This window comes from Podarcis cretensis (genome assembly GCF_951804945.1).
Source record: "Podarcis cretensis genome assembly, chromosome: 12".
NCBI classification, from domain to species: domain Eukaryota; kingdom Metazoa; phylum Chordata; class Lepidosauria; order Squamata; family Lacertidae; genus Podarcis; species Podarcis cretensis.
Genome location: NC_137181.1, coordinates 5,272,411 through 5,299,264, shown reverse-complemented (window position 1 = coordinate 5,299,264; position 26,854 = coordinate 5,272,411). Strand labels below are relative to the sequence as shown.

At 46.9% G+C, this 26,854-nt stretch overlaps 1 protein-coding gene and 2 long non-coding RNA genes across 5 annotated transcripts in view; 2 read left to right on the top strand and 1 right to left on the bottom strand.

Moving 5' to 3' along the window:
- Nucleotides 1-26,854, top strand: part of LOC307199352 — a 199,145-nt gene that overhangs the window by 59,188 nt on the left and 113,103 nt on the right. The gene's annotated exons all lie outside the window — the stretch shown is intronic.
- Nucleotides 1,190-26,854, top strand: part of PTH1R (parathyroid hormone 1 receptor) — a 228,536-nt gene continuing 202,871 nt past the window's right edge. For both annotated transcript variants that reach the window (XR_013831822.1, XM_079946899.1), the window contains exon 1: nt 1,190-2,978. Coding sequence is in view for 1 of the 2 variants with exons in the window: in XM_079946899.1 (XP_079803025.1) it covers nt 2,904-2,978 (75 nt within the window). In the remaining variant the exon portion in view is untranslated. The remainder of the gene's footprint in view (nt 2,979-26,854) is intronic.
- Nucleotides 26,234-26,854, bottom strand: part of LOC307199303 — a 270,585-nt gene continuing 269,964 nt past the window's right edge. The window contains exon 3 of one of the 2 annotated variants that reach the window (XR_013831835.1): nt 26,234-26,248. This is a non-coding gene — a long non-coding RNA (uncharacterized lncRNA). Of the gene's footprint in view, nt 26,255-26,854 lie in introns of both variants that reach the window. The other variant, XR_013831836.1, reaches the window with a different exon arrangement.

Sequence of the window (26,854 nt, the reverse complement as noted above, 5' to 3'; positions counted from 1 at the left end):
TTGCGGTTGCCTGCCTGCGGGTCACGTGGTGGGCGCAGGCCGCCAATGGGGGCCATCTCCACCGGCTGGGGGCTTTTATAGCTGGCTCCTGGTTACGCACACACATCTCTTCCTTGAGAGCCTCAGAGAAGGAGGTTGTGTTAGCAGCCGTCCTCTCTCCCTCTTTTCCAGGAAGTCTTGCCTCAGAGAGCCCGGGATGGAGAGAGACCCTTTTCATAAAGTCTGCTGAAGGCGCCCCATTCAAGACGATCTGGAGCTATTTAAACTCTCAATAATAATTTTGCTTTCTCAAGATGGACTTAGGGTGGCGTCCAACTCTGCTTAAAAAACAAAAAAAAAACCCCAACCTAGAGTAGACCCATTGAAAATGAAGGGGCCTATTCAGTGAGCCGTGGCCGTTGATGTCAATGGGTCTACTCTGAGGAAGATACCAGCCTTGGAGATTCTTGCAGAGCTCATGTGGTGCTCAATCCTGTCTCGCCCATTCTCAAAAATGCTAAGTCCCCCCTCCCCCGAAAAAAAAGATAACGGAGAGTTTTCAACGCATCATTGCCAAAATCCCATGCATTCACTTTCTGGGAGTAAGTCCCGCTGCAAACGCCGGGGCTTCCTTCCGAGTAGACGCGCTTAAAGTTGCCAGCTCGTATGCACTGCAGTTAAGCTGGAAACCAGCCCCTGCTGAACTTAGTGGTGCTTACGTCTGAGTAAACGCACTATGAGACCCGGGCTATAACGCTCCGGTTCCATTGATGCAATTACTTGCGAGGAAGCCCCCCTCCCCATGCAGTCCCGAGTAAGCATGCATAGGTAGGAATACAGATGTCCAACTGCACACGCCCTGTGCACGCTTACCTCGTAGTAAACCCCGTCGGATCCGGCGAGACTTACTCCCGAGTGAAAGCGCACAGCCTCGGGCCATTTTAAGCGCACTGCGTCCCGCAAAAAGTCCATCCACCGTGCGCGGCGGAGAATAACTTTCCCTCGGGTTCAGTTTCTGAAGCCACATTAGCAATTTTTCTTGTAATGTTGGGCTGCCGGAAAAAGACTGTAACGCACTCCTTGGCACGACTCTGCAATCCCTAAGCACGCTTACATGAGCGCGGGGCTTACTCCCGCGTAAACCTGCACGGGATCGGGACCACCCCCTCCCCTCCCCTGCCGCCCCTTTCCCTCCCCAACACAGGGGCTCCCCTCGTCCTGCGTTGGAGAAATCGATTTGGGTCTGGCGGATTTTACGCATCCCGCTGGATAGAATTTGACAAGCGCTGTTGCTCGAGGGAGCGGACGAAGCTGGTCAGTTCCAACAGAGGGGAGCAGAAGGGGCGTGGAGAGAGAGAGAGAGAGAGAGAGAGAGAGAGAGAGAGAGAGAGACTTGAATTGAATGCCTGGGATCTTTCTCCGCAGGAAAACAAGGAGCGCACGGCGGCCTCTGAAGAGTTTCTCGCGACCTCCGGAGCTTTTCCTTGGGCAAAGATGCGCCCTGGCTGGCGCGGACGCCGTGCGCTTTTGCTCGCCGCCGCCTAATGGAAACGGGCTCTCGGCTTTCCGCAAAAAAAGAGAGAAATGCACACCTCCCCTTCTCTGTGGATGTGAAAGTAAACAGACTGTCAGCGTGTTCATTTCGAAAAAGGAGGCTGCAAGTCGATCCAGCAGCCAACAGCAGCAGCAGCGGCAGGCGAGGCGAGGCGAGGAGCGAGCAGGAACGCGACAGCCACCACTTTTTCTCTCTCTCTCTCCACGTTAACAGCCTTTTTCCGCTTCTTCCCTCGTCGCCGATTGCGCTGCTGAGCGACGCCGGAGGAACCGGTTCGGAGTTCTTGCAGGTTTGTGGATCGCGGGGCAGAGAGAAGGTCTGGAGGGATTTCTGCCCCCCTTCTTTTCTGCTGCCCACCCCCCGCCAGAAAAAGGAACGGAAAAAAAGCTGCAAGACCGCCAGGCGCCTTTTAAAAGGAAACCCTTCAGCCTGCTCCACGTTTCCACGCTTCATTCAATCGGCGGCGGGTTTCACCCCCTTTTTTAATTTTGGAAGCTCTGCAAAGTAAAGAGAGGAGATGGAGAAGGAGAAAGCACGAAGGTATTTATGATTAAGAGACTCGGGAGCCAGGCGAGGCGCATCGGAGCTGTTCCTCCACAAAGCTACCCGGGCTTGTTTGCTTTTGGAAACAGCAAGTAATTCTGAACTGGGAGCGGGAAAAGCAAAAGATTTCAGGCTCCCTTACGGAAACCGAGCTTACTTTTTGTGCTTGTTTTCTGCAAAAACTCCAGAAGAGATTCTCCGCCCCCCCTCTATTTAACAGACTTTAGAGACCTGCTCGACAAAATCACTGCTGCTAAAAATAAACCTAGTGGTTTCAAGCTCTTTCCCTCCTCCTTCCCCCCCACCCCACTTTACAACTCCCCCAACCCCTCCCCTCCACCTCTTTCCCCCCGCCCCTTCTGAGAGAGTGTGTTTGTGTTTGACAAAGAAATGGTTTGAACTTCCCACTGCCTCTTGAGAGAAAAAAAAAAGAAAAGGGAAACGGAACAGCAGTTTTGACATATGGATGTGATTTGTCAGCCAGGGGACAGATGTGTTCAGGCAGAAGGCCCTGCCACCAGGGACTGAGGCTGTGTCTTCTTGGGGCGCTCAGCACCCCCGTTCCATGCACTGCTCCTCGCTTTGCCTCTTCCGACCCCTTTGAAAACTCTTCAGTCATGAGAAAGCGAGGCAAAGAGCTGTTCTTCCTCGCCTCCTGCCTTTGGGGCTAACTCTGCCACCTCGCCCCACCTTTTCCCCCTAAACCCTGAAACCCCCATCAACAAACTGGGATCTGCCAGTACCTCAAGGAACACGGCGACAGGATTACCGGACAGTCCAGCCTTTTGGAGACTTCTTGGATGTTGCAAAGAGTCTCTCTTTGGCTATGGGATCCTATCTGATGTATCACAGCTTGGGTCTGGTCATATGCTGCACGGTGCTTAGTTCCGTCTTCGGGCTGGTAAGTCACACAGGTTTAAGGTTTCTTTCTATGTTTTCTTCCTCTTTTGGCAGGCTCCCTTTTTGAGCAATTGTTTCCAACGACAGGAGCAATTTCCTTTCTGACTAACGACGTGAGCTGTGTAAAAAAACCAACAACTTTGCGCTGCCTTTAAACAACGAAAAAAAACCCCAAACTCTGCTAAATGCATATTTTTGTTGGTTGCTATTTACAAGCGTGTCTGAACTGCTTGGCGTCGGTGGTTTCCACTGTGAAATAACAGAACCGTTCTTTCCTCCCAAACAGCTTCCATATACAGATGCCCAGCACCATCCTTTTAAAAGTAATAATAATAAAACAACCTTTGTGAGTAAGCTGCTATCAAACAGGACACCTTTGGTTCCTCATACCTGCATTTTTGCACCTCTTTCCTTCTGTCCGGCGTCACTTGAAAGTCTGTGCATAGCTGAAGCTGTTCCAACAGGAGACACCAGCTGTAAATGTTTCGTGTTTCCTACCCTAGAAGCAATTGACAGCAGCAACTTTCATAGAGACGGAAAAGGAGGCTTATTTCGCTTTTCAGATTTAAAAGTTGCAATGGTAGCGGTAGCTGAATCTGGGGGTAGAAACTTGACTTTCAGGGCTCCATCCTTGCCTTCTGCTGAGAACCACCAGCTGCCCCTTTAAAGTTCACTAAACTTTGGGAAAGATGGAGAAATGCTTGCGGGATTTGTCTGGCCTTGCCATTCATGGTACAATCCAAAAGACTTTAAGGGTTTGTTTGCTGTCTAGAACAAAAGTCCATCGCGAATATGTGTTAAATGTGTATTTTGCTGTTCCCGTGTCTGACAGCCAAAGGGTTTTGATCTTCTCAATAATTTTATGTTTTTTTAAAAGCACATTATGGCCGGTCTTCACAACCACCCTGCAAGGCTGGTTCGTTTTGCAGATGGGAGAGACCTGGTACTCAGCCTGCAGCCTGAAAGGCATTTCCTGGGGAGTAATTCTCCCTGAACACCATAGGACTTAGTCCTGAGTAACCACGTGTAGGGTAGGAATTGTACAGAAAATAAGTCCCGCTGGATCCAACGGAACATGCTAAATAGGATCAGGTTGCAAGAGCAAGTCAACCTTGAAGGGTTGCAGACAGGCCGTAGTTCTGCGGTAGAGAACACACTCTGCAAACGGGTTTGATCCGTGGTGTCACTTCTTCAAAAAAGACCTCAGGCAGTGGATATGTTGCTCATTTGCCTTCCCAGGTTGGTGGGATTTCTGCCACGCATCTGCACTGGATCTGAAAGCTGGAGAAGGAAGCAGGACGGTTGTAAGAATTCTGCTACAGTTGAAAAATTCACCAAGTGCTTAACAGCATACGATAGGAATCTAGCCCGTATCGCAAAGCCACCAGTAGGTTATCCCCTGGTATCAACCTGCTAAGCAGTGAGAATGTCATTACCACTCATCAAGTATAGATACTTAATGCAATGTACCCCTGTACTGTTAAAGGTGGAAGGGGGAAAACACACACCTGGGTACTGTTTTGCAAAGAAGCATCTTCTCCCTGGTGTTAAACTCAAGCTCTGCTCCAGAATCCTTCTGACCTGTATGGTCGCAGGGATAGAAATCACTGCTTCTGGGTTTGCTTCATTCGATCTCGTCTCCCTAAGCAGGACATCCTAGACCTGTGTCTGAAAAGAGGCAATGGGATTTTATATATATATAAAGGGCATATTTGAAGATCTTAGGGGAGAAGAATTGTTGTCCATAGTGTTAGCATGCTCATCCTGATGTTACCTCTGACAGGCAGTTATTGTAGGGGACTGTATTTTAAATACCAGTTTGCTCCAGAATTTACAGGCAAGTTAAATGTGTTTATATTTGCTGGAAGCAGGAGCTCTGTATGTTTGGGGCAATGATGTCTCTGCATATAGTCTGGGGCAATGATGCTTGGTTGCACCCCTACATTCAGAACTTCCTCGCCCAGCAAAAGTTAACACATTTGGGCACCTCCGGAAGTTTAGCCCCAAACAATCCATTTTGAAGAAGGCTTTTGTTTTGAGAAAACCGGCAGGAAAATGCTCTGCAAATCGCTGGTTTTAATGATGGCTTATTTTATATCGCAGGAGATGTTTTGCAAGCACCTTTGGGTGAATGGCCAGGAAGCAAACTAGAAACCCAATGAATAATAATTTTAAAAAGACAATCACCTTCGGCTCTCTGAAAAAAAATGATGGCCTTACCTCTCACCTGAAACTTTCCCAAGAGAAAGCTGTGCCCACCTTTTTCTGAGAAAAGATATCGCATAGCCTCTGAGGCTTTATCTGTCTGGTGTTTGAAATCCTCGCTTCACAGTATGCCCTCCTCTTTGCAAAGAATAGGAAATGCATTTTTCATAGGCGCTGATAACCTTTGTCAGCATTCACGAAATCTCAGACTTTGACTAGCATGTGTCTTAATATATACATTCACACATGCAGCTAGAACATATTGTTGCCTGCCGCTCCAATCTCCAAGCAGTTTGGGATGTCAGGAGTTCCAGGTGAACTTACTCAGGACATGTGTTTCCTTTTGGAAATGGGGCAGAGTGGAGTTTGTGGTGTCTTTTTGATACGTGGTTTATTTACACACATGTGCGCCCTGAGCCTACGATGGAAGGCTGCACAGGAGAGTCTTGGTACTCCCATAGACACAGCCCTGGATTCAGACAAGCACCAGCCCTTGTGCTTTCTGACTTTTTCTGCAGCTTGCTACTTTACCTCTGTGTTAGTAAAGGTAAAGGGACCCCTGACCATTAGGTCCAGTTGTGACCGACTCTGGGGTTGCAGTGCTCATCTCGCTTTATTGGCCGAGGGAGCTGGCGTACAGCTTCCGGGTCATGTGGCCAGCATGACCAAGCCGCTTCTGCCGAACCAGAGCAGCACACGGAAACGCCGTTTACCTTCCTGCCGGAGCGGTACCTATTTATCTACTTGCACTTTGACGTGCTTTTGAACTGCTAGGTTGGCAGGAGCAGGGACTGAGCAACAGGAGCTCACCCTGTCGCGGGGATTCAAACCGCTGACCTTCTGATCAGCAAGTCCTAGGCTCTGTGATTTAACCCACAGTGCCACCCACGTCCCTTACCTCTGTGTTACATCGCTCCTAAACTCTCTAAGCTTCTAGCTGACATTGCTTCTCATGCTCTCTACTGTAAGCTGTTGGCCCTGCTCATTTGCCATAATTCCTTTGATCCTCTGTTGTGCCAATGGCACATTACCACAGGCTATCACCTTACACTGGCTTAATTAGCTATAAACACAAGCTGATTCCAGAGGATTTAGAAGTGTCTAGTACACAGATTAATACAGTTTTAACACCCGAAGGCTTAATAAAATTCTAACACCTTCTAGACCCAGGAATTTAGGGTGCCCAGCACCCACCAATTCATCACGCTATTGATGGTGCGGACCTTTAATCTCCAGCCTCTTTCGTCAGAAACCTTTCTAGGTCCTATGCACATTTAACATGGGACTAGGTCTCATTGTGCATAACAGGGTTTATTTTTAAGCAGGCACGTACAGGACCGCGTTGTTAACGTAGCAAAATTCTTCCTGGTGTGTGACTTATAAATTAGTGCAGAAGATGTAAAAGAGCGTATGATGTTTTGAATGATAAAAAAAATGCACCGAGTGGCATCAAAATTTATCCAGCCATCATCAGAAAGGAGATCTGGATTAATTACCCATAAATATATATATTTAATTGTGTAAATGTGGGGGGGGGGACCTGCTGCATACTTCGCTGTTTGAAAACCCCCTGCAGGACTCTCCATATCTAGAGGCTAGGAATGCAAGACATATACGGTATCCCTGAGAGCATGTGTGATTCATATTAGAATCCTTTTAAAACTTCCTTTCCATTCAGGCCGGCGTCCTTTCGCCAGAATAGGACCTTGCGATACTTACTGTTTGGAGAGGTGCACAGATGTGCAAAAGATTTGGCTACTCCTGTGGAACAGTGGGAACTAAGCTTGGGAAATGGTAGCAGTTTGTGGAGAGAAAGGGGAGACCAATTTGGGATGAGCGGTGTGAGCCACAGGGCTGGGAGCGAAGAAAACGCAGGAAACAGAGGGAGCAAGGAAACTGCAAGTTGCACACAAAATCGTTTCGCCCTTGTAGACATGGGAAAGGTGCAGAAAAAGGACAAGCATCTTCTCCCTCTGAGCAACGGCTGAAACACTCAAGGCTTTTGCAGCGAAGAAAAGAGACGGTTATGATAGAAGTGTATGCAACTGTGTCTGGCGATGAGAGCTATTTGTACACAATTTTGCCCGATGCAGAGAAAAGTGGAGTTTTTCTCCAGCTCTCAGGGAAGGAAGGCAGCCAGCGAAGCTGTGATGGTTGTGAGATTCTGGACAGACAAAAGGAAGCACATTCCCGCCACATTGCAGAATAGAATTATGACATTCGTCCACAGCAAGATGTAGTTATGGAAACCAAGTGAGATGGCTTTATTTATTTATAATATTTTTATTCATTTTCAAAAACAATTTTATACAATCAATTCACATTTTGTCACACATTCATCTATTTTTTGACTTCCCTCAGTTTCTCTGCCAGTCTTTCGTTTAAATTTATATTATTAACGCATTTCTAAACTTAGTATTGCCTTTAAGAATCACTTCTCCCCTCTTATTCTCTTTTTTACAATATTTCTTAGTTTTTCACAGAGTCTCTTGAAAACCAACAAGCATTACCTGTTCATCACATATGCTTTTCAGATAATCTGTAAATCTCCCCCAGTCCTTGATGAACTTTTGGTCTCGCTGATATCGAATCTTCCCTGTTAGTTTATCGAATTCTGCATATTCAGTCAGTTTCATTCTCCATTCTTCCACCGTTGGTATTTCTTCCTGTTTCCATCTTTGGGCCAGAAGTATTCTCGCTGCTGTTACTGCATATTGGAAAAGTTTACAGTCTTTCTTATTTATTTCATTATCTACCAATCCTAGTAGGAAGGTGAGATGGCTTTAAGAAGGACACAGTGCCTATGTTCTTACCCCACTGCGGACACCAGTTTCTGGGGCTCACAAGTGGGGATAGTTGCTGTCCTGCTGAGGTTCGGCTTGTGGGCTTTTTCTAGACATCTAGCTGACCACTGGGGACATAATGTCGGGTTGGCGGGGCTGTAGGACAGGACGATGTATCCGTACGTTGTCCAAAACCGGTTTGAAGTCCATATCGTGATACCCGTTCCATCATTTTTGATCCGGCAATATATATTTAAAAATGGTGCATGTGTGTGTTGTGCAAAAATCAGTGTGGGGAGAACGAAGAGGCCAGCCAGTGTTTCTACATAGCTCCATCCTTAATTCAGACATTGTGATTTAGCTGGTTATACGGTGGTACCTCGGGTTAAGTACTTAATTCGTTCCAGAGGTCCGTTCTTAACCTGAAACTGTTCTTAACCTGAAGCACCACTTTAGCTAATGGGGCCTCCTGCTGTTGCCGTGTCGCCGGAGCACAATTTCTGTTCTCCTCCTGAAGCAAAGTTCTTAACCTGAAGCACTATTTCTGGGTTAGCGGAGTCTGTAACCTGAATCGTATGTAACCTGAGGTACCACTGTATATCACAACGTTGAAAACCAAATAACGCCCAGTCCTAATAGATCATTCGCTTGATCTAACAGCCAGGCTCATGATTATTATTTTTTTCCAGGCAGTTGTGCTATGTAGTCCAGAAGGGTTCCTTCACAATTGATTGGAGAGACAGGGATACAATCCTTGTATTCCTAAAACTTTCTAGAGCCACAAGGAACAGAAACTGCTTACGGAAGCAAGAACAGGGTTATGACCTACGAACTCAACTATTGTAGTGGTGAAGAGACATTGTGCTGCCCCATTTAATTTATGTGCATTGCTTCCCTCCTCCCACACTTACAATCACACATTTTTGATGTTCTACAACTGCATGCTTGGCGCGTTTCAATTATGGTTTACTGCTGTTCCTTTGTTGTGGAAAGTGGCGGTCATTACAAGGGGGATTATTTTCCTCCCAAATACCCTAGAAATGGTCTGGGTTGGTCTTCTTTAATTTTTCAAGGACCTGCCTAAAGATTCCAGTCAGGTTGGGCCCGGGGCAGAGTATTGGAGGGGTTTATAACACTTGTCAGTGTTTATAAACACCGACAACTGGGAAACACTGGCCTGCGAGCGCTCCAGTTGGAGAACAGCCTTTACTGAAGGTGTCATGGGCTTTGAAGACACTTGAACTCAGGACGCAAAGGAGAAACGTGCTAAGAGGAAGGCACGCTTGGCAAATCCACACCGTGATCAACTCCTACATGGAAACCAATGTCCCCACTGTGGAAGGATGTGTGGATCCAGAATTGGCCTCCACAGTCACTTACGGACTCACTGTTAAAACTGTGTTTATGGAAGACAATCTTACTCGGCTATGAGGGATTGCCAAAGAAGAAGAAGAAGATTGGGGGGGGGGGGGCATAGCCCAGGATGCACAATTTTGGGGGGGCTGAACACAAGGTTTGAGTAAATATATACAGTGGTACCTCGGGTTACAGACGCTTCAGGTTACAGACGCCTCAGGTTACAGACTCCGCTAACCCAGAAATAGTACCTCGGGTTAAGAACTTTGCTTCAGGATGAGAACAGAAATCGTGCAGCGGCAGCAGGAGGCCCCATTAGCTAAAGTGGTACCTCAGGTTAAGAACAGTTTCAGGTTAAGAACAGACCTCCAGAACGAATTAAAGTATTAACCCGAGGTACCACTGTATAGGGACATGGGTGGCGCTGTGGCTTAAACCACAGACCTTAGGACTTGCCGATCAGAAGGTCGGCGGTTCGAATCCCCGCGACGGGGTGAGCGTCCGTTGCTCAGTCCCTGCTCCTGCCAATCTAGCAGTTTGAAAGCATGTCAAAGCGCAAGTAGATAAATAGGTACCACTCCAGCAGGAAGGTAAACAGCGTTTCCGTGCGCTGCTGTGGTTCACCAGAAGTGGCTTAGTCCTGCTGGCCACATGACCCAGAAACTGTACGCCGGCTCCCTCGGCCAGTAAAGCGAGATGAGCGCTGCAATCCCAGAGTCGGCCACGACTGGACCTAATGGTCAGGGGTCGCTTTACCTTTACCCTTAGCACTGTATAGAATCAAGCTGGTCAGCTGTGATCTCCCAGGAAGAAGTCACGGGAACATAGGTATTTGCCCTGTTAGTCTCTCTAGCTCAACAGTGTCTTCACTGACTGGCAGAGTTTTCAAGGTAAGAAGTTTTCCCAGCCCTACCTGAAGATGCTAGGAATTTAATCTGGTAACTTCTGCATGCAACCTCCGCCTGCAGACAGAGTCGATCCTAGCATCTCACACTTCATGGTTCTAATATCGGAGGCTATAGTTTGTCTGCGGCATTCTGCCAGCCAGGCTTTCTGCTCTGGCTGTGATATTTTACGAGCATTGTCTCTGGAAACTCTCCACCTGTTTTCCTCAATGTCAGGGAGGGGAAACTTCCAGAGTGGTTTATAAAACAGAACTCGGAGGTGGAGCTGCCAGCTCGTGCGTTGATGGGAAGCTTTCGATGCAATCCTAAGCCAGTCGACTCAGAAGGGGATCTCGATGAGATTAATGGAGCTGCGTTTCTAGCAAGCAGGCTCTGAGAATTTTTTTCAGACTTTGTAGCTAGGAGGATGGCCAGAAGGCAGTAGCATCTGATTAAATTTCTAGGGGGGGTTGCCCCCAGCTAAGAACATGTAGCAAGAGAGGGGGCAGGGTTACAGCACAGGAAGGTGCAAAAATATCTATTTCAGTTTTTCTGTTTCTCATTTTTCCATTGTTGAGTTCAGCACTCCATATTAGTTTGTGATGATGGTGATGATTACTATGCAACCCATTTGACTGGGTTGCCTCATCCACTCTGGGTGGTTCCCGACAAAATATAAAAAACACACAAAATAAAGGCCTAGCATTTTAGCGCATGTTTATGTTAAAGGTAAAGGGACCCCTGACCATTAGGTCCAGTCGTGGCCGACTCTGGGGTTACGGCGCTCATCTCACTTTATTGGCTGAGGGAGCTGGCGTACAGCTTCCAGGTCATGTGGCCAGCATGACTAAGCCACTTCTGGCGAACCAGAGCAGCACACGGAAATGCCGTTTACCTTCCCGCCGGAGCGGTACCTATTTATCTACTTGCACTTTGATGTGCTTTTGAACTGGTAGGTTGGCAAGAGCAGGGACCAAGCAACAGGAGCTCACCCCGTCGCGGGGATTTGAACCGCCAACCTTCTGATTGGCATGTCCTAGGCTCTGTGGTTTAAACCACAGCGCCACCTGTGTTCCCTATGTTTCTGTTAGGGTTGCCATATTTCAAAAAGTGAAAATCCACAGTAGTTTTGCTCAAAGTTGTTGAGCTACACTTCCGGCGTAAGATTCCGGATTTTCCCAGACTATACTTTCGACTGCAGTATTCCAGCTATGTCCGGGAAATTCCCGGTGTATGGCAACCCTACTTTATGGTGGTGGTGATGATGATGTTGTTGTTAATATTAATATTGATATTTAAATATGCACATATTTGTATGCAATTTGGCCTACTAGATACATTATTGCAAAGCAATTTCCCCCTAATTTTCATTCATTCATTCAGCCTTTGTTAGCATACAGTGGTACCTTGGTTCTCAAACTTAATCCATTCCAGAAGTCTGTTCCAAAACCAAAGTGTTCCAAAACCAAGGCGCGCTTTCCTAGAGAAAGTGATGCAAAATGGATTGATCCGTTCCAGACTTTTAAAAACAAAAACCCTAAAACAGCAATTTAACATGAGTATTACTCTCTAACGAGACCATGGTTTCCATAAAATGAAAGCAATAAACAATGTACTGCAGTCACACAATCAATCCATTAGTAGCTGAACTGGGTTCCACACAGTCACAAAAACAAAAGAGTCACAAAAAAGAAAAACGCAAAATAAATAGCAAAAACAGACAGACCTCAGCATAACCCTTGAAACCGAAGTGTGGCGCTGAAATCGGAAGTGTAACACTCAAAACGGAGCACGTTCAGCTTCTGAAAGAAGTTCGTAAACTGGAACACTTCCGGGTTTGCAGCGTTTGGGTTCCAAGTTGTTTGAGTACCAAGGCGTTTGAGAACCAAGGTACCACTGTAGTCCCTAATACACTGCATATGATTTTTTTTGCCAACAATACACCTTTTAATGCATGCTTTACTCTAGTCTTTACATTTCTGTACATGTTAATTGGCTGGAAAACTGCATTGCAAAATTTGGGGAGGTGAGAAATTGGAAGGTTCAGGTAGCGTTTCGAAAGTGCAGATCAGAGAGGTTCACCTTGAAATCAAAACTGGATTGAATTTATCCCTCCACCCCTAGTTGCAGCCTTCATTTCCCATCCAGAATCCCTGCGTGTTCACTATGGACAAACCATGCAGATCTGCTGGTCCTCTTGGGCTGCTGGTGAATCAGGATGCATTCAAGAGTTCTACTGTTGTGTCCTCTGCACATCAGATGCATTGAAACTAGCATCTCGGCTCGATTCTCCTCAAAGAGATGCAGTCCACAAGCCAGGTATCTCTTGCAGAACTATTTAAACTGCCCCCGCTTTAAATAATATAAACTGAAAACAGAACACCAAGCCCAGACTGTCATTATTTTGCAAGCAGCATGCGAGCAAGTGCCATAAATTTGTTGTTGTTGTTTAGTTGTTTAGTCATGTCCAACTCTTCGTGACCCCTTGGACCAGAGCACGCCAGGCACTCCTGTCTTCCACTGCCTCTTGCAGTTTGGTCAAACTCATGTTAGTAGCTTCGAGAACACTGTCCAACCATCTCGTCCTCTGTCGTTCCCTTCTCCTTGTGTCCTCCATCTTTCCCAACATCAGGGTCTTTTCCAGGGAGTCTTCTCTTCTCATGAGGTGGCCAAAGTATTGGAGCCTCAGCTGCAGGATCTGTCCTTCCAGTGAGCACTCAGGGCTGATTTCCTTAAGAATGGAGAGGTTTGATCTTCTTGCAGTCCATGGGACTCTCAAGAGTCTCCTCCAGCACCAGAATTCAAAAGCATCCATTCTTTGGCGATCAGCCTGCTTTATGGTCCAATTTTCACTTCCATACATCACTACTGGGAAACCATAGCTTTTACTATACGGACCTTTGTTGGCAAGGTGATGTCTCTACTTTTTAAAATGCTGTAAGGTTGCACAATTAAAGCGCTCTGTTCCGCTAGTACAACAAATCAGCTTTAAAAGAGAAGGAGGACTTTTTGCAGCTTGGAAAGCAATGGGAAAAATCTTCTTATTTTATTTTAAGGAAAATATATTGAAAAGTGTGAGGTGAACAATGGATGGCCGGAAAGATGAATGACCCCAGTGCAAGGAAAACCAGGGCAAAGGCCTCTTGTTTAATCTTCCTGCAAACAAATCAGAATGAATGTTCAATGAAGAAAGGAAATAATCTAACCTCTGCCTAAGCCTTGTGCAAGTAAATCAGGAAGAACATTCAATAAACAGGTCATCTGGAGGAGCGTTTATTTTGTTTAGAAATCAAGTCATATTTTCCACTTCTTTTTGCCTAATATAAATAGTTTATTGGCGGGTAGGTGTGGGGAAGAGACCTAAAAGGAAATGCAGTTTTTCCCTGACACCATCCTGGATTTCATATGCAGAGACTGCTGGGGTTTTTGCTAGTGTTGCCGCGATCAGTTTTTCAGCACTAATCTCTGCCCCAAACGCGAGATTGCAAATAACGTTTTCCATATTTTTCAAAAAAAAATTATGAAGGATGCCCTGGTTTTGTTCTGCCTGTCTTTCGGCTGAAGATGCTCTAATAATAGCAATAATAATAATAATAATAATAATAGGCAAATGAATGGGGATCAACTCAGAGGGAAAGGTTCAAGAATTCAGCAGTTCAGCCAATGGAACCTCTGTCTTCTGTGACATCAGGGTAGCTCAGCCAATCACTGCCAGAGGCTTTGCCGGCACCACCATTGTCTCGTAGTGCATGGACTGGGAAACAGCATCTTCAGTGGTTTTTGGACTCCATCTGCAATCAGCCCCAGTCAGCATGGCCAATGGCCATGAATGATGGGAACGATAGTCTTAGTCTAGCACAGGGTTACCAGATATCCCCGTTTCACGGGGACAGTCCCCGGATTTGCGAATAAGTCCCCGGACAAATTCCATCCCCGGAATGTCCCCGGATTTCATCTAATGTCCCCAGGAAACGCAACAGCGGCAGTCTCAGCAGCCCGGAGCGGTTGGCTCTGGCTGGCTTCAGGAGCTGCTCTGAAGTCCCCATATGATGGTGGTGTAGGGGCTCTGAGGTGCAGGAATGGGATTGGGGCCGCTCCGATGGGAAGGGAGGCATCGCACTGCCTTGCCGCCGCTTCACCACCACCAACACCGAAGAACCAACGACTCAGGAGCTGCCCAGGCTCATGGAGAAAGGAGATAGACGCCTTGGAGGAAGGGGAAACATGGCAGTTGAGGTCAAGGCGGCAGCCGCCCCTCTGCCACTGCCATCACTGCAGCATCAACGTCCCAAATGTGTAGTAGTTATTTATTTATTTATTTATTTATTTATTTATTTATTTATTTATTGCCCCTGGATTCATTGGGCGGGGGAGGGCGGGAATCTGGTAACCTTAGCCTGCACCCTTGTACTGATTTCCTTGAAAACAAGCCCTCTTCAATTCACTGGGACGTACAGTGGTACCTCGGGTTAAGTACTTAATTCGTTCCGGAGGTCCGTTCTTAACCTGAAACTGTTCTTAACCTGAAGCACCACTTTAGCTAATGGGGCCTCCTGCTGCCACTGTGCCACCAGAGCACGATTTCTGTTCTCATCCTGAAGCAAAGTTCTTCACCCGAGGTACTATTTCTGGGTTAGCGGAGTCTGTAACCTGAAGCGCATGTAACCCGAGATACCGCTGTAAATCTATACAAGCTATACAAACTCTGTTTTTGGAACCTCTATGGAAGGCGAGTCTACCACGTCCCGAGCGAGAACGTTCCGCTGTCGAACAGCTCTGAGTGTCAGAAAGTTCTTCTGAATGTCCTTGTAGTTTGAATTCAGTTGCACCTCTTTCTCCCCATCCTACAAAAAATAATACTAATGCTGATTTTGCTAATTAGTCCGAATGCCAAATGAACACTCAAGCTGCACTGCTTTCAATCAGGAATACTTGATGTTTTCTCCAGTTTCCCCCACCTTGCAAGAAGGTTTGCAGTGCCAAAAACATGTGCCTGTGTGTGTTTCTTTAAGGCAGCTTGCGCTACGCTTTATTTTCCTGGAATTAATTCCACTGGATTTCCCCCCCCCCCCCTCTCTCTCTCTCTCTCTCGTGGAAACTGGTTGGCATCCCCTTTTAATCTACATGCTGATGCAATTATTCTTCGTTGCTGCTGCTCTTACTCCCATCCTGCTTTCTAATTATAGCTGAAGTTATTATGGGTTTAACTGCGCCTGAATAAGATCGTCGTGAAACTTGAGTTTGCCTGGAGCTTAAATTAAACAGAGAATCTCCCCTTGGTGTGGGGACCCACACATTCAATCACCCGTTGAGAGTCCAGGCATAGGCAAACTCCAGCCCTCCAGATGTTTGGGACTACGATTCCCATCATCCCTAGCTAGCAGGACCGGGGGTCAGGGATGATGGGAATTGTAGTCCCAAACATCTGGAGGGCTGGAGTTTGCCTATGCCTGGTTGAGACCATTTCCGTGAGATAGGAAGAAGGGAAGGTGACTTCATTCACATCTCCTTTGACCAACACCTACCAATCTGGGACAGGACTTCTTTTCTGGTTCCTCCTCTCTTTAGGGGTATTAATAATAATAATAATAATAATAATAATAATAATAATAATAATAATTTTTTATTATATATACCCCGCCCATCTGGCTGAGTTTCCCCAGCCACTCTGGGCATCTCCCAATCAAGTGTTAAAAAAAATACAGCATTAAATATTAAAAATTTCTCTAAACAGGGCTGCCTACAGATCTCTTTTAAAAAGAAGATAGCTGCTTATTTCCTTCACATCTGAAGGGAGGGCGTTCCACAGGGCAGGCGCTACTACCAAGAAGGCCCTCTGTCTGGTTCCCTGTAACCTCACTTCTCGCAATGAGGGAACTGCCAGAAGGCCCTCGGTGCTGGACCTCAGTGTCCGGGCTGGACGATGGGGGTGGAGACGCTCCTTCAGGTATACTGGACTGCAGCCATTTAGGGGTTTCAAGGTCAGCACCAACACTTTGAATTGTGCTCGGAAACATACTGGGAACCAATGCAGATCTCTCAGGACCGGTGTTATGTGTCACCAGTCTAGCTGCCACATTCTGGATTAATTGCGGTTTCCGGGTCACCTTCAAAGGTAGCCCCACGTAGAGCACATTGCAGTAGTCCAAGTGGGAGATAACTAGAGCATGCACCACTCTGGTGAGACAGTCTGCAGGCAGGTAGGGTCTCCACACCTCCATTTCCCTCCCTGACTTCCCCCTGGGAAACCCAGGCTTTAGCACTGAACAGTGTTAGAAATTCGCCAGGCATATTTTGCGACCGACGTGGTTCCAGTTGTGACCACATTCCTAGTCCACAATCGGAACAAAACAACAACAACAAACCTATGGTTACATGAAACATACTCAATAAACACACAAGACGTAACCGGCTGTACTTTTGAATAAATAAGGTATACTATTCATTGTATCAAATCGTAGATTTCAGCGGATGTCTCATAAAGTTCAACGAAAAAAGCAGAAGACCCAGTGGATCAGTTCATTCTCTAGTCAGTTCATGCATAAGGTCCATACATAAGTGTATAAGTGTCTATTCCACCTGTCTGTTCATAGAGTCCAATAATCCACATGAAGGGTTGTTAAAGTTCCACAGAATCCTTTCACAGAGTCTAAGACAAGGATTTCCGGAATATTAGCCTTGTTTCGCCATCAGTAGAACAGGCTCTAGGTAATGCAAATAAATACAATATCGTAATCTCACACCTTTTTGCAGCAAAATTAATATAAAAAAACCGCCTAGGATGGCGAAACAAGGCTAATATTCCGGAAATCAGCAAAATGTTTTTAAGGACTGTTGTTGGATGAGATATGGTGAGGTGCTGGGTTGCAGAAGGTGGTTGGCCTGCGAATAAACAGCTAAGATGACATATATTTCTTATACAGTGGTACCTCGGGTTAAGAACTTAATTCGTTCTGGAGGACTATTCTTAACCTGAAACTGTTCTTAACCTGAGGTACCACTTTAGCTAATGGGGCCTCCTGCTGCCGCTGCACGATTTCTGTTCTCATCCTGAAGCAAAGTCCTTTACCCGAGGTACTATTTCTGGGTTAGCAGAGTCTGTAACCTGAAGCATCTGTAACCTGAAACGTCTGTAACCCGAGGTACCACTGTATAAGGGGTGCGCTAATGGAAATATTCCTACAGACTCTTTTGCATCTGTGCTGTTAAGCATTACTGAATAAAGTCTGACTAATTTGGATCTCCACGTGGTCACAATTGGATCCACGTCAGTCGCAAAACAAAAACCCTAAAACAGCAATTTAACGTGAATCTTACCATCTAACGAGACCATGGATCTATAAAATGAAAGCAATAAACAATGTACTGCAGTCACACAATCAGTCAATCCATCAGTAGCTGAACTGGTTTCCACACCGTCACAAAAACAAAACAAAAAGAGCCGCAAAAAAAAGTTCGCAAACCAGAACACTTACTTCCAGGTTTGCAGTGTTTGGGTTCCAAGCTGTTTGAGTACCAAGGCATTTGAGAACCAAGGTACCACTGTATCTAGAATATTGCCTGGTGCTGGAGAGGGAGTGAAACAGCTCACAGCTTCACGCCCAGCTCATTTTTCTTCCAGAAAGATCTGGCTGGCTTCTGCTGGGAGCCGAATGAACTGATCGAGCAAGACGTTTCCTACTGTCTTATGATATGTTTTTGATACGCATGCCTGAGAGATGAATGTCCGACATTGTTTGCAGCAGATTCGGCAGGAGGGAGGTGTGAATCTTCCCTCTTTCCGCAGAGATTTCTTGCACATTTAGAACACTTGTAGCCTATGGAGGTGAACGGTTGTCACGAGTATATTAGCAGTGCAGTCGTACCTTGGTTTTCAAACAGCTGAGTTCTCGGACGTTTTGGCTCCCGTACGCCACAAACCTGAAAAGGACTGTTCCGGTTTGTGAACTCTCTTTGGAAGGCAAATGTCTGACGGGGCTTCCGATTGGCTGCAGGAGCTTCCTGCAGCCAATCAGAAGCTGCGCTTTGGTTTCCAAACGTTTTGGAATCCGAATGGAATTCCGTTTGACTTCCAAGGTATGACTGTACTCAAAAACACTGCTGGATAGTGTCATTTTATTATTTTGTGGACTTGCAATACTTGTTTTGAAGCCTGTTGGATCCTTCTGAGCACTTACACCGACAGCTGTGTGATTTCTGCCCATGTTTTTTTTGCCTTTGCAGATACTGTAGCAAACTTTCCCTAATGTTTTCTTTGGAATGTATCTCCCTTTAGGGTTTTCTGTTCGTTTGTTAAATCCCCAGTGCTTGAGGGGGGGCGCTTCTGGTGGGCTATTGTTGCTTAAAGCTGACAAAAAGGAGATTTACTAAAATAAATAAAAACATGTAGAGCTGGCTGGCAGAAAGCAATAAATGCGTGGAGGAATCAGTACCTGCCTGAAGTCCAAATGATTACCGGTGTGCTGTTAGTAATTGAATTAGAGTCAGTGCATTGTCAAACCTGCTGTAAGAAAAATTGAATCTGAATTCCTGGGAGAATATTAAACACGGGCGGGGGCAAGGAGAGAAAGAGAAGATAATCTCGGAAAATAGCAATTGTCTCACACACACACCTCACTCAGTGCGTAGGCCCCGTTTTCAAAATCCGCTTTGAATATTTAAGCAGAGGTGTGAATAATTCAGGTCACCAGTGCTGATTGCAGGTGGCTTACACAATAAAGGAAATAAATCCATCCCCTTCTGTTAGTGTATTGTATCTGTGCCATGTATAGGTTTCTGTGTAATGTATAATTAGGCATAATGTATAGACAGTGTTCTCGAAGCTACCAGCATGAGTTTGACCAAACTGCGGGAGGCAGTGGAAGACAGGAGTGCCTGGCGTGCTCTGGTCCAGGGGGTCACCAAGAGTCGGACATGACTAAACAACAAAAATAATGTATGGGGTGTTAGGTGAGAGGTAGTACCTCTGGTGGGACGCAGGCGGTGCTGTGGGTTAGGACTTGCCGATCAGAAGGTCGCGGTTCGAATCCCCGCAACGGGGTGAACTCCCGTTGCTCGGTCCCTGCTCCTGCCAACCTAGCAGTTCGAAAGCACGTCAAAGTGCAAGTAGATAAATAGGTACCACTCCGGCGGGAAGGTAAACAGCGTTTCCGTGCGCTGCTCTGGTTCAGCAGAAGCGGCTTAGTCATGCTGGCCACATGACCCGGAAACTGTACGCCGGCTCCCTCAGCCAAGAAAGCGAGATGAGCGCCACAACCCCAGAGTCAGTCACGACTGGACCTAATGGTCAGGGGTCACTTTACCTTTACTAGTACCTCTGGTGGGGGATGCATCCTGTTCCTTCTGGGGCAGTTTGTCCACCTTTGGTCTACACCCTGCACTCAGCTCTCACCTTGCAGATAAGTGGGGAGACACCTGTAATAGTCCCTAGGGCATTTTGCTATCATTACGTCTATGCCTTGATGTTGTGCCTGGTCTGCTGTGTCCTGGCCTGGGGCAAGTCCTGTTTGTGTGTCCAGGTCTGACTCTGAACTGGTGAGAGTCAGGAGAAGAGACTGTGGGTTTTTACACAGGTAGCATGGAGATAGTGGATTTTTCTGTACCTGTGTATCTTTACTGCAGAGACTTGAAGTTGATAGTAGATAGCAGCATTTAGCTTTTCTTGTGTCAGGAAACAATAAACGCTTTTGTTACTTTGAAATGTGCAGGAGAGGATTTTTTATAAAGATTTGAGGAGCGAGGCTATTACCCTTCTATTATTGCCCTTGACGGGTCACTCAACCATTGCCTACAATGTCCTTTATTTCAGCACATCAAGATGATCAGGTGACAGCAAAAACTGCAAGGTTTTTAGCAATTAAAATAAGATCTATTATTTGTATTGATATAAACCCCCAAAATGTATTTTCTATACTTATGTTTTTACCTCTATCTTCAGTACCTTTTTCATTTATTTTATTGCTATGGCTAGTGGCTGATTTTGCTTCCTTCGCAGTCTCTCAATATTCTATGCTGCATATTATGGGGTTCCTCCTCCTTCGCCTTTGAGGCCGAAAGGTCTGCCCCAATTGCCTCCTGGGCTTTGTGAGCCATATACAGTGGTACCTTGGTACTCAAATGCCTTGGTTCCCAAACACCAAAAACCCGGAAGTAAGTGTTCCGGTTTTCAAGCATTTTCCGGAAGCCGAACGTCTGATGCGGCTGTCGGCTATTGGTTCCGGGGCGCCTGCACCAATCAGAAGCCGTGCCTCGGTTTTCGAACATTTCAGAAGTCAAACGGACTTCCGGAACGGATTAAGTTCGAGAACCAAGGTACCAGGGTATTTGGCGCTTTTGGTTTTGCTATTTATTTTTGCGTTTTTGAGGCTTTTTCGGTTCATTTGTTTTTGTGACTGTGTGGAACCTAGTTCAGCTATTGATTGATGGATTGTGTGACTGCAGTACCTTGTTTATTGCTTTCATTTTATGAACCAGTGGCTCATTAGAGAGTAAAATCCGTGCTAAATTGCTGTTTTAGGGGTTGTTTTTAAAAGCCTGGAACAGATTAATCCGTTTTGCATTACTTTCTATGGGAAAGCGCGCCTTGGTTTTGGAAAGCTTTGGTTTTGGAACGTGTTATGTATTGAAGTTCTCACCCTGGGCCAGCAGGGGCGATACTGTAGATAGTTTTCACTCAGGTCCACATATGCAAATAAGGGATTGAAAGTGATGTTCAGTGATTGGATAGTTACAGAAAGTTGTTACTGTTGCGGTGTAGTGGAGCTCTATATAAGCAGGCTGGCTGAACCCTTCAGTTCAGTTCTGGCCTGGCCTGTGAATAAACAACAGCTGTTTGAAGAATCGCTGTGTCGTCTGCTACGTTCACCCACAGCTTAACAGAATGGGCTTCCAGAAGGGAATAAGTTTGAGAACCAAGGTACCACTGTGCTGGGATACCCTGCAAATACATAACAGACAACCTTCATAGACTCCAACTCTCATCATTCCCAGGGAGCGTGGCCAATTGCCACGTGAGTCGTCACCTGCAAACCTCTTGAACGCCCCATGTTGACTATTCCAGGATGCAAGCGCAAGGCTAGATCTGATCTGCTGCAGGCCTTAAGAGTTTCATTCAGGAGCAGAGGGAAATGTCAGAACTGCCCTTGCAAAAGCATCTCACGAAGCCGTTGCTTCATACAACCCAGTCGGCCGCTGTTGCATGTCACACGACACAGCGCATGAATAAGCCTTAATTATCCCATCATATGACTCTTCGGCTCGCTCTCTGCCTCATTTCCAGTCATCGCTCCTTGCCTCTCGCTCGCCTCGGCCTTCCGCCGCTCGCCGCAATTAACTCTGTTTGCGTCTCTTCTGTCTTTCCATTCCTCAGATCGCTTTCTGCTCTGGGGCGCTTGACTTTTGCCTCCCTGCAGAAACCACAGGATGAGCCAGGAGGGTGGCGAAAGCCGAGACATTTCCCCGTAGATCCATCGGCTGAGTCAGACCAGAGTTCGAGAACGCATGTCAGCCCAGAGACAGGGAGAGAGAGAGGGCACAGCTGGGCTGGGAGGGCAATGTGGCCTGTAGAGGGTCCCAGGGGCCAGATCAAAAGCCTGGGAGGGTTACATATGGCAGCTAGGCCGGGGGTCCTTGACCCCGCTCCTAAGAGCTGAGCAGATTTTTGTGTTCGTTTATTCTGGAAAATATATAATAATTTATTATTTATACCCAGCCCATCTGGCTGGGCTTCCCCAGCCACGCTGGGTGGCTTCCAACAAAACACTAAAATATAATACAGTGGTACCTCGGGTTACATACATTTCAGGTTACATACTCTTCAGGTTACAGACTCCGCTAACCCAGAAATTGTACCTTGGGTTAAGAACTTTGCTTCAGGATGAGAACAGAAATCGTGCTCCAGCGGCACAGCAGCAGGAGGCCCCATTAGCTAAAGTGGTGCTTCAGGTTAAGAACAGTTTCAGGTTAAGAATGGACCTCCGGAACAAATTAAGTACTTAACCTGAGGTACCACTCTAATGCATCAAACATTAAAAGCTTCCCTAAACAGGGCTGCCTTCAGATGTCTTCTAAAAGTCAGGTAGTAGTTCTTCTCTTTGACATCTGGTGGGAGGGTGTTCCACAGGGCGGGTGCCACCACCGAGAAGGCCCTCTGCCTGGTTCCCTGTAACCTCACTTCTCGCAGGGAGGGAACCGCCAGAAGGCCCTCGGAGCTGGACCTCAGGGTCCTGGCAGAACAATGGGGGTGGAGACGCTCCTTCAGGTATACTGGACTGAGGCCATTTAGGGCTTTAAAGGTTAGCACCAACACTTTGAACTGTGCTCGGAAACGTATATACATATATATTCTTATTTTATTAATACAGTGGTACCTCTACTTACAGATGCGATCCATTCCGGGGTGCCATTTGCACCCCAAAAAGTTCATAAGTAGAGCGCCGCTTCTGCACGTGCATGTGCCGCGATAGAGCGCTCCTGTGCATGCGCGAAGTGCGCAGATCGTTCCTGCGCATGCTCGAAGTGGCAAACCCGGAACTCAACACTTCTGGGTTTGCTGTGTTCGTAACCTGAAAAAACGCAATGTGAAGCAAACGCAACTCGAGGTATGACTGTATACCTCTCGATTGTAGGAAGAAACCTCAAAGCTGCCTGCAGAAACGGTTAAACAAGGAAGCTGTCGCTAAAAAGTTTGTAGCCGTAAGTTAAAACATGTGGAAGGCTGGAGCCGCAACAGAACAGACTAAAGCAAAACAAAAACTCCCTATGAACTTCCTAAACGTCCGAATAGGCTCATCAAATGAAGAACGCCTCCAGGAGGCTCCAAAAAGAATACAGTGGAGACTCCTTCCTGGCATGAAGTGGCAGGGAGTTCCAAAGTTCCGCTGCTGCCAGGCTGGGGGTGTTGTTGAACTACAGTTCCCATCGTGCCCTGCCAGCATGGCCAAAGGTATGGGATGATGGGAAACCGCTATCTGGAGACTGTTATGTACTGAACAAAATTAAAAAATTCCTTCCAGTAGCACCTTAAAGACCAACTAAGTTAGTTCTTGGTATGAGCTCATACCAATCACCCAATCCCACCACCCTTCTGAGTAATACCGCTCCCCACCTTCTCACTGTATAGAAGGGTCTGGTGACTTCTGTTTCAGTGTATCTGAAGAAGTGTGCATGCACACGAAAGCTCATACCTAGAACTAACTTAGTTGGTCTTTAAGGTGCTACTGGAAGGAATTTTTTTATTTTGTTTTGACTATGGCAGACCAACACGGCTACCTATCTGTAACTGTTATGTACTGAGTTGAATAGGATCCAGAATGCAGCAGTCTGGTTGGTCCTCGAACAATAGGATCCAGAATGCAGCAGTCTGGTTGGTCCTAGAACAATAGGATTCAGAATGCAGCAGTCTGGTTGGTCCTAGAACAATAGGATTCAGAATGCAGCAGTCTGATTGGTCCTAGAACAATAGGATCCAGAATGCAGCAGTCTGATTGGTCCTAGAACAATAGGATTCAGAATGCAGCAGTCTGATTGGTCCTAGAACAATAGGATCCAGAATGCAGCAGTCTGATTGGTCCTAGAACAATAGGATCCAGAATGCAGCAGTCTGATTGGTCCTCGAACAATATGATTCAGAATGCAGCAGTCTGGTTGGTCATAGAACAATAGGATCCAAAATGCAGCAGTCTGATTGGTCCTAGAACAATAGGATTCAGAATTCAGCAGACTGATTGGTCCTAGAACAATAGGATCCAAACTGCAGCAGTCTGATTGGTCCGCAGGAGCCACCCAATCCAACTCCGGGTGGAAGTGAATCCGCAACCTGATTGGCCTACAGGAGAATCCCGGAATTAGCCAATCACGTGGGGCCCATTGTGTAAATAATGTATATAAAGCAGACATTTTGGGGAAACTTCCATTCCTCACTCCTCTGAGCTGAATAAAGAGCATGAAATCCACGCTCGACTCCGAGTAGATTTCAGAGACTCACCCGTTAGTCACCCCCCCTGCTAAAAGTCTTTGCCAGACTCCTCTACTCAGGGAAGTAAAGAGTTTGCCCTGGGACTTTCCTGCTTCCCCACCTCTTGCAGGGCGCTCAGTTTCTCCTATCGATTGGGAGCCAACCCGCCAGAACTTTGACTGCTGGCCTCCAGGTCCGCTGATGTCTTATCTTTGCATGGAACCAAGACGGAGGTTCAAGGAGGGCGAGGGGGTCAGCGAGGGCACGTAGACCTCATCCACCTGTGGGCTGAGTCAGCGCCTTGCAAAGGCCTGTGAGATAAAAGATGTCGAGGAGGCCCGACTCAGCACAAGCCGTGCCAAACAGCCTGCCTCTCTCTGGCAGCTGGCCAAGCTTGAGTCAATTCAATGCAGGCTCTTCGGCGAAGGAGATGGTAGGTGGTGGTCGTTTGTGTGTGTTGAGGTGGCATACCCTCCAAGTGTCCCGATTTTCCAGGGACAGTCCTGGAATTACCAAAGCCATCTTGGATTCACTCCCAGAATGTCCCTAGTGGTGTAGTGGTTAAGCCAGTGTGGTGTAGTGGTTAAGAGCGGTGGACTCGTAATCTGGTGAACAGGGTTCGCGTCTCCGCTCCTCCACATGCAGCTGCTGGGTGACCTTGGGCTAGTCACACTTCTTGAAGTCTCTCAGCCCCACTCACCTCACAGAGTGTTTGTTGTTGGGGAGGAAGGGAAAGGAGAATGTTAGCCGCTTTGAGACTCCTTCGGGTAGTGATAAAGCGGGATATCAAATCCAAACTCTTCTTCTTCTTCTATTTCCCCTGCCATTGCTGCTGCCTGTGAGCTTGGGGAGAAGAAATAATAATAATAATAATAATAATAATAATAATAATAATAATAATAATTTATTATTTACACCCCACCCATCTGGCTGGGTTTCCCCAGCCACTCTGGGCAGCTCCCAACAGAATATTAAAAAACAATACAACATTAAACATTCAAAACTTCTTCAAACAGGGCTGACTTCAGGTGTCTTCTAAAAGTCAGATAGTTTATTTGCTTGATATCTGATGGGAGGGCGTTCCACAGGGCAGGCACCACCACAGAGAAGGCCCTCTGCCTGGTTCCCTGTAACCTCACTTCTTGCAGGGAGGGAACCGCCAGAAGGCCCTTGGAGCTAGACCTCAGTGTCCGGGCAGAACGATGGGGGTGGAGACGCTCCTTCAGGTCTACTGGGCCGAGGCCGTTTAGGGCTTTAAAGGTTAGCACCAACCCTTTGAATCGTGCTCGGAAACGTACTGGGAGCCAATGCAGGTCTTTCAAGACCGGTTTTATGTGGTCTCGGCGGCTGCTCCCAGTCACCAGTCTAGCTGCCGCATTCTGGATTAGTTGTGGTTTCCGGGTCACCTTCAAAGGTAGCCCCACGCAGAGCACATTGCAGTAGTCCAAGCGGGAGATAACCAGAGCATGCACCACTCTGGCGAGACAGTCTGCGGGCAGGGAGGGTCTCAGCCTGCGTACCAGATGCTGTGGCTGGCAAGGCTCAGCCCCACACAACACGCCAGCTCTGAGGGGCAGGCAGAGAGCAGGGTCTCCCAGGAGCGGGGGGAGAGAAACGGGGAGTGGAGCGCAAGGAGTCTTGATTTTTTTTTTTTTTAATGCTTTGAGCAGGCACCCCCAAACTCAGTCCTCCATTTTTTTGGGGGGGGGGCAAGAGAGTGGAGCTCTAAGCTATAGAAGAGAAGGTTAAGGGGTGATATGATAGCCATGTTCAAATATATAAAAGGATGTCACATAGAGGAGGGAGAAAGGTTGTTTTCTGCTGCTCCAGAGAAGCGGACACGGAGCAATGGTTCCAAACTACAAAAAAGAAGATTCCACCTAAACATTAGGAAGAACTTCCTGACAGTAAGAGCTGTTTGACAGTGGAATTTGCTGCCAAGGAGTGTGGTGGAGTCTCCTTCTTTGGAGGTCTTTAAGCAGAGGCTTGACAACCATATGTCAGGAGTGCTCTGATGGTGTTTCCTGCTTGGCAGGGGGTTGGACTCGATGGCCCCTGTGGTCTCTTCCAACTCTATGATTCTATGATTCTATAGCTTGTTTAGCTTATACGTAAATCCAACACTGGTTCAGAAGCATTGCTGCCTGCGTGGATGGGGACATCCTTGGGCAAAGCTTCTACCTTGGGCACCTGTTGAAAAGCCTGCCCTCTGGTGACTGATAAGCGAACAGCAATGGTGAGGAAGGTAATACAGTGGTACCTCGGGTTACATACGCTTCAGGTTACATATGCTTCAGGTTACACACTCCGCTAACCCAGAAATAGTGCTTCTGGTTAAGAACTTTGCTTCAGGATAAGAACAGAAATCGGGCTCTGGCGGCGCGGCGGCTGCAGGAGGCCCCATTAGCTAAAGTGGTGCTTCAGGTTAAGAACAGTTTCAGGTTAAGAACGGACCTCTGGGACGAATTAAGTTCTTAACCCGAGGTACAACTGTAGAACAGAGCCACAATATTGAATGCTTTGATGATAGGGACATCCTCCCTATCTCAAATTCTCAGGCTGGCCCCGTACAATATGTGCAGCGATATTCCACGCATTCCGAGCAAGATCAGCCTGTGAGGTCGCAGCTTTTAAATCTTTCACCAACACTGACATCACTTTCGTGGCACCAGGCCAGGACCTTGGGACCAAGTGT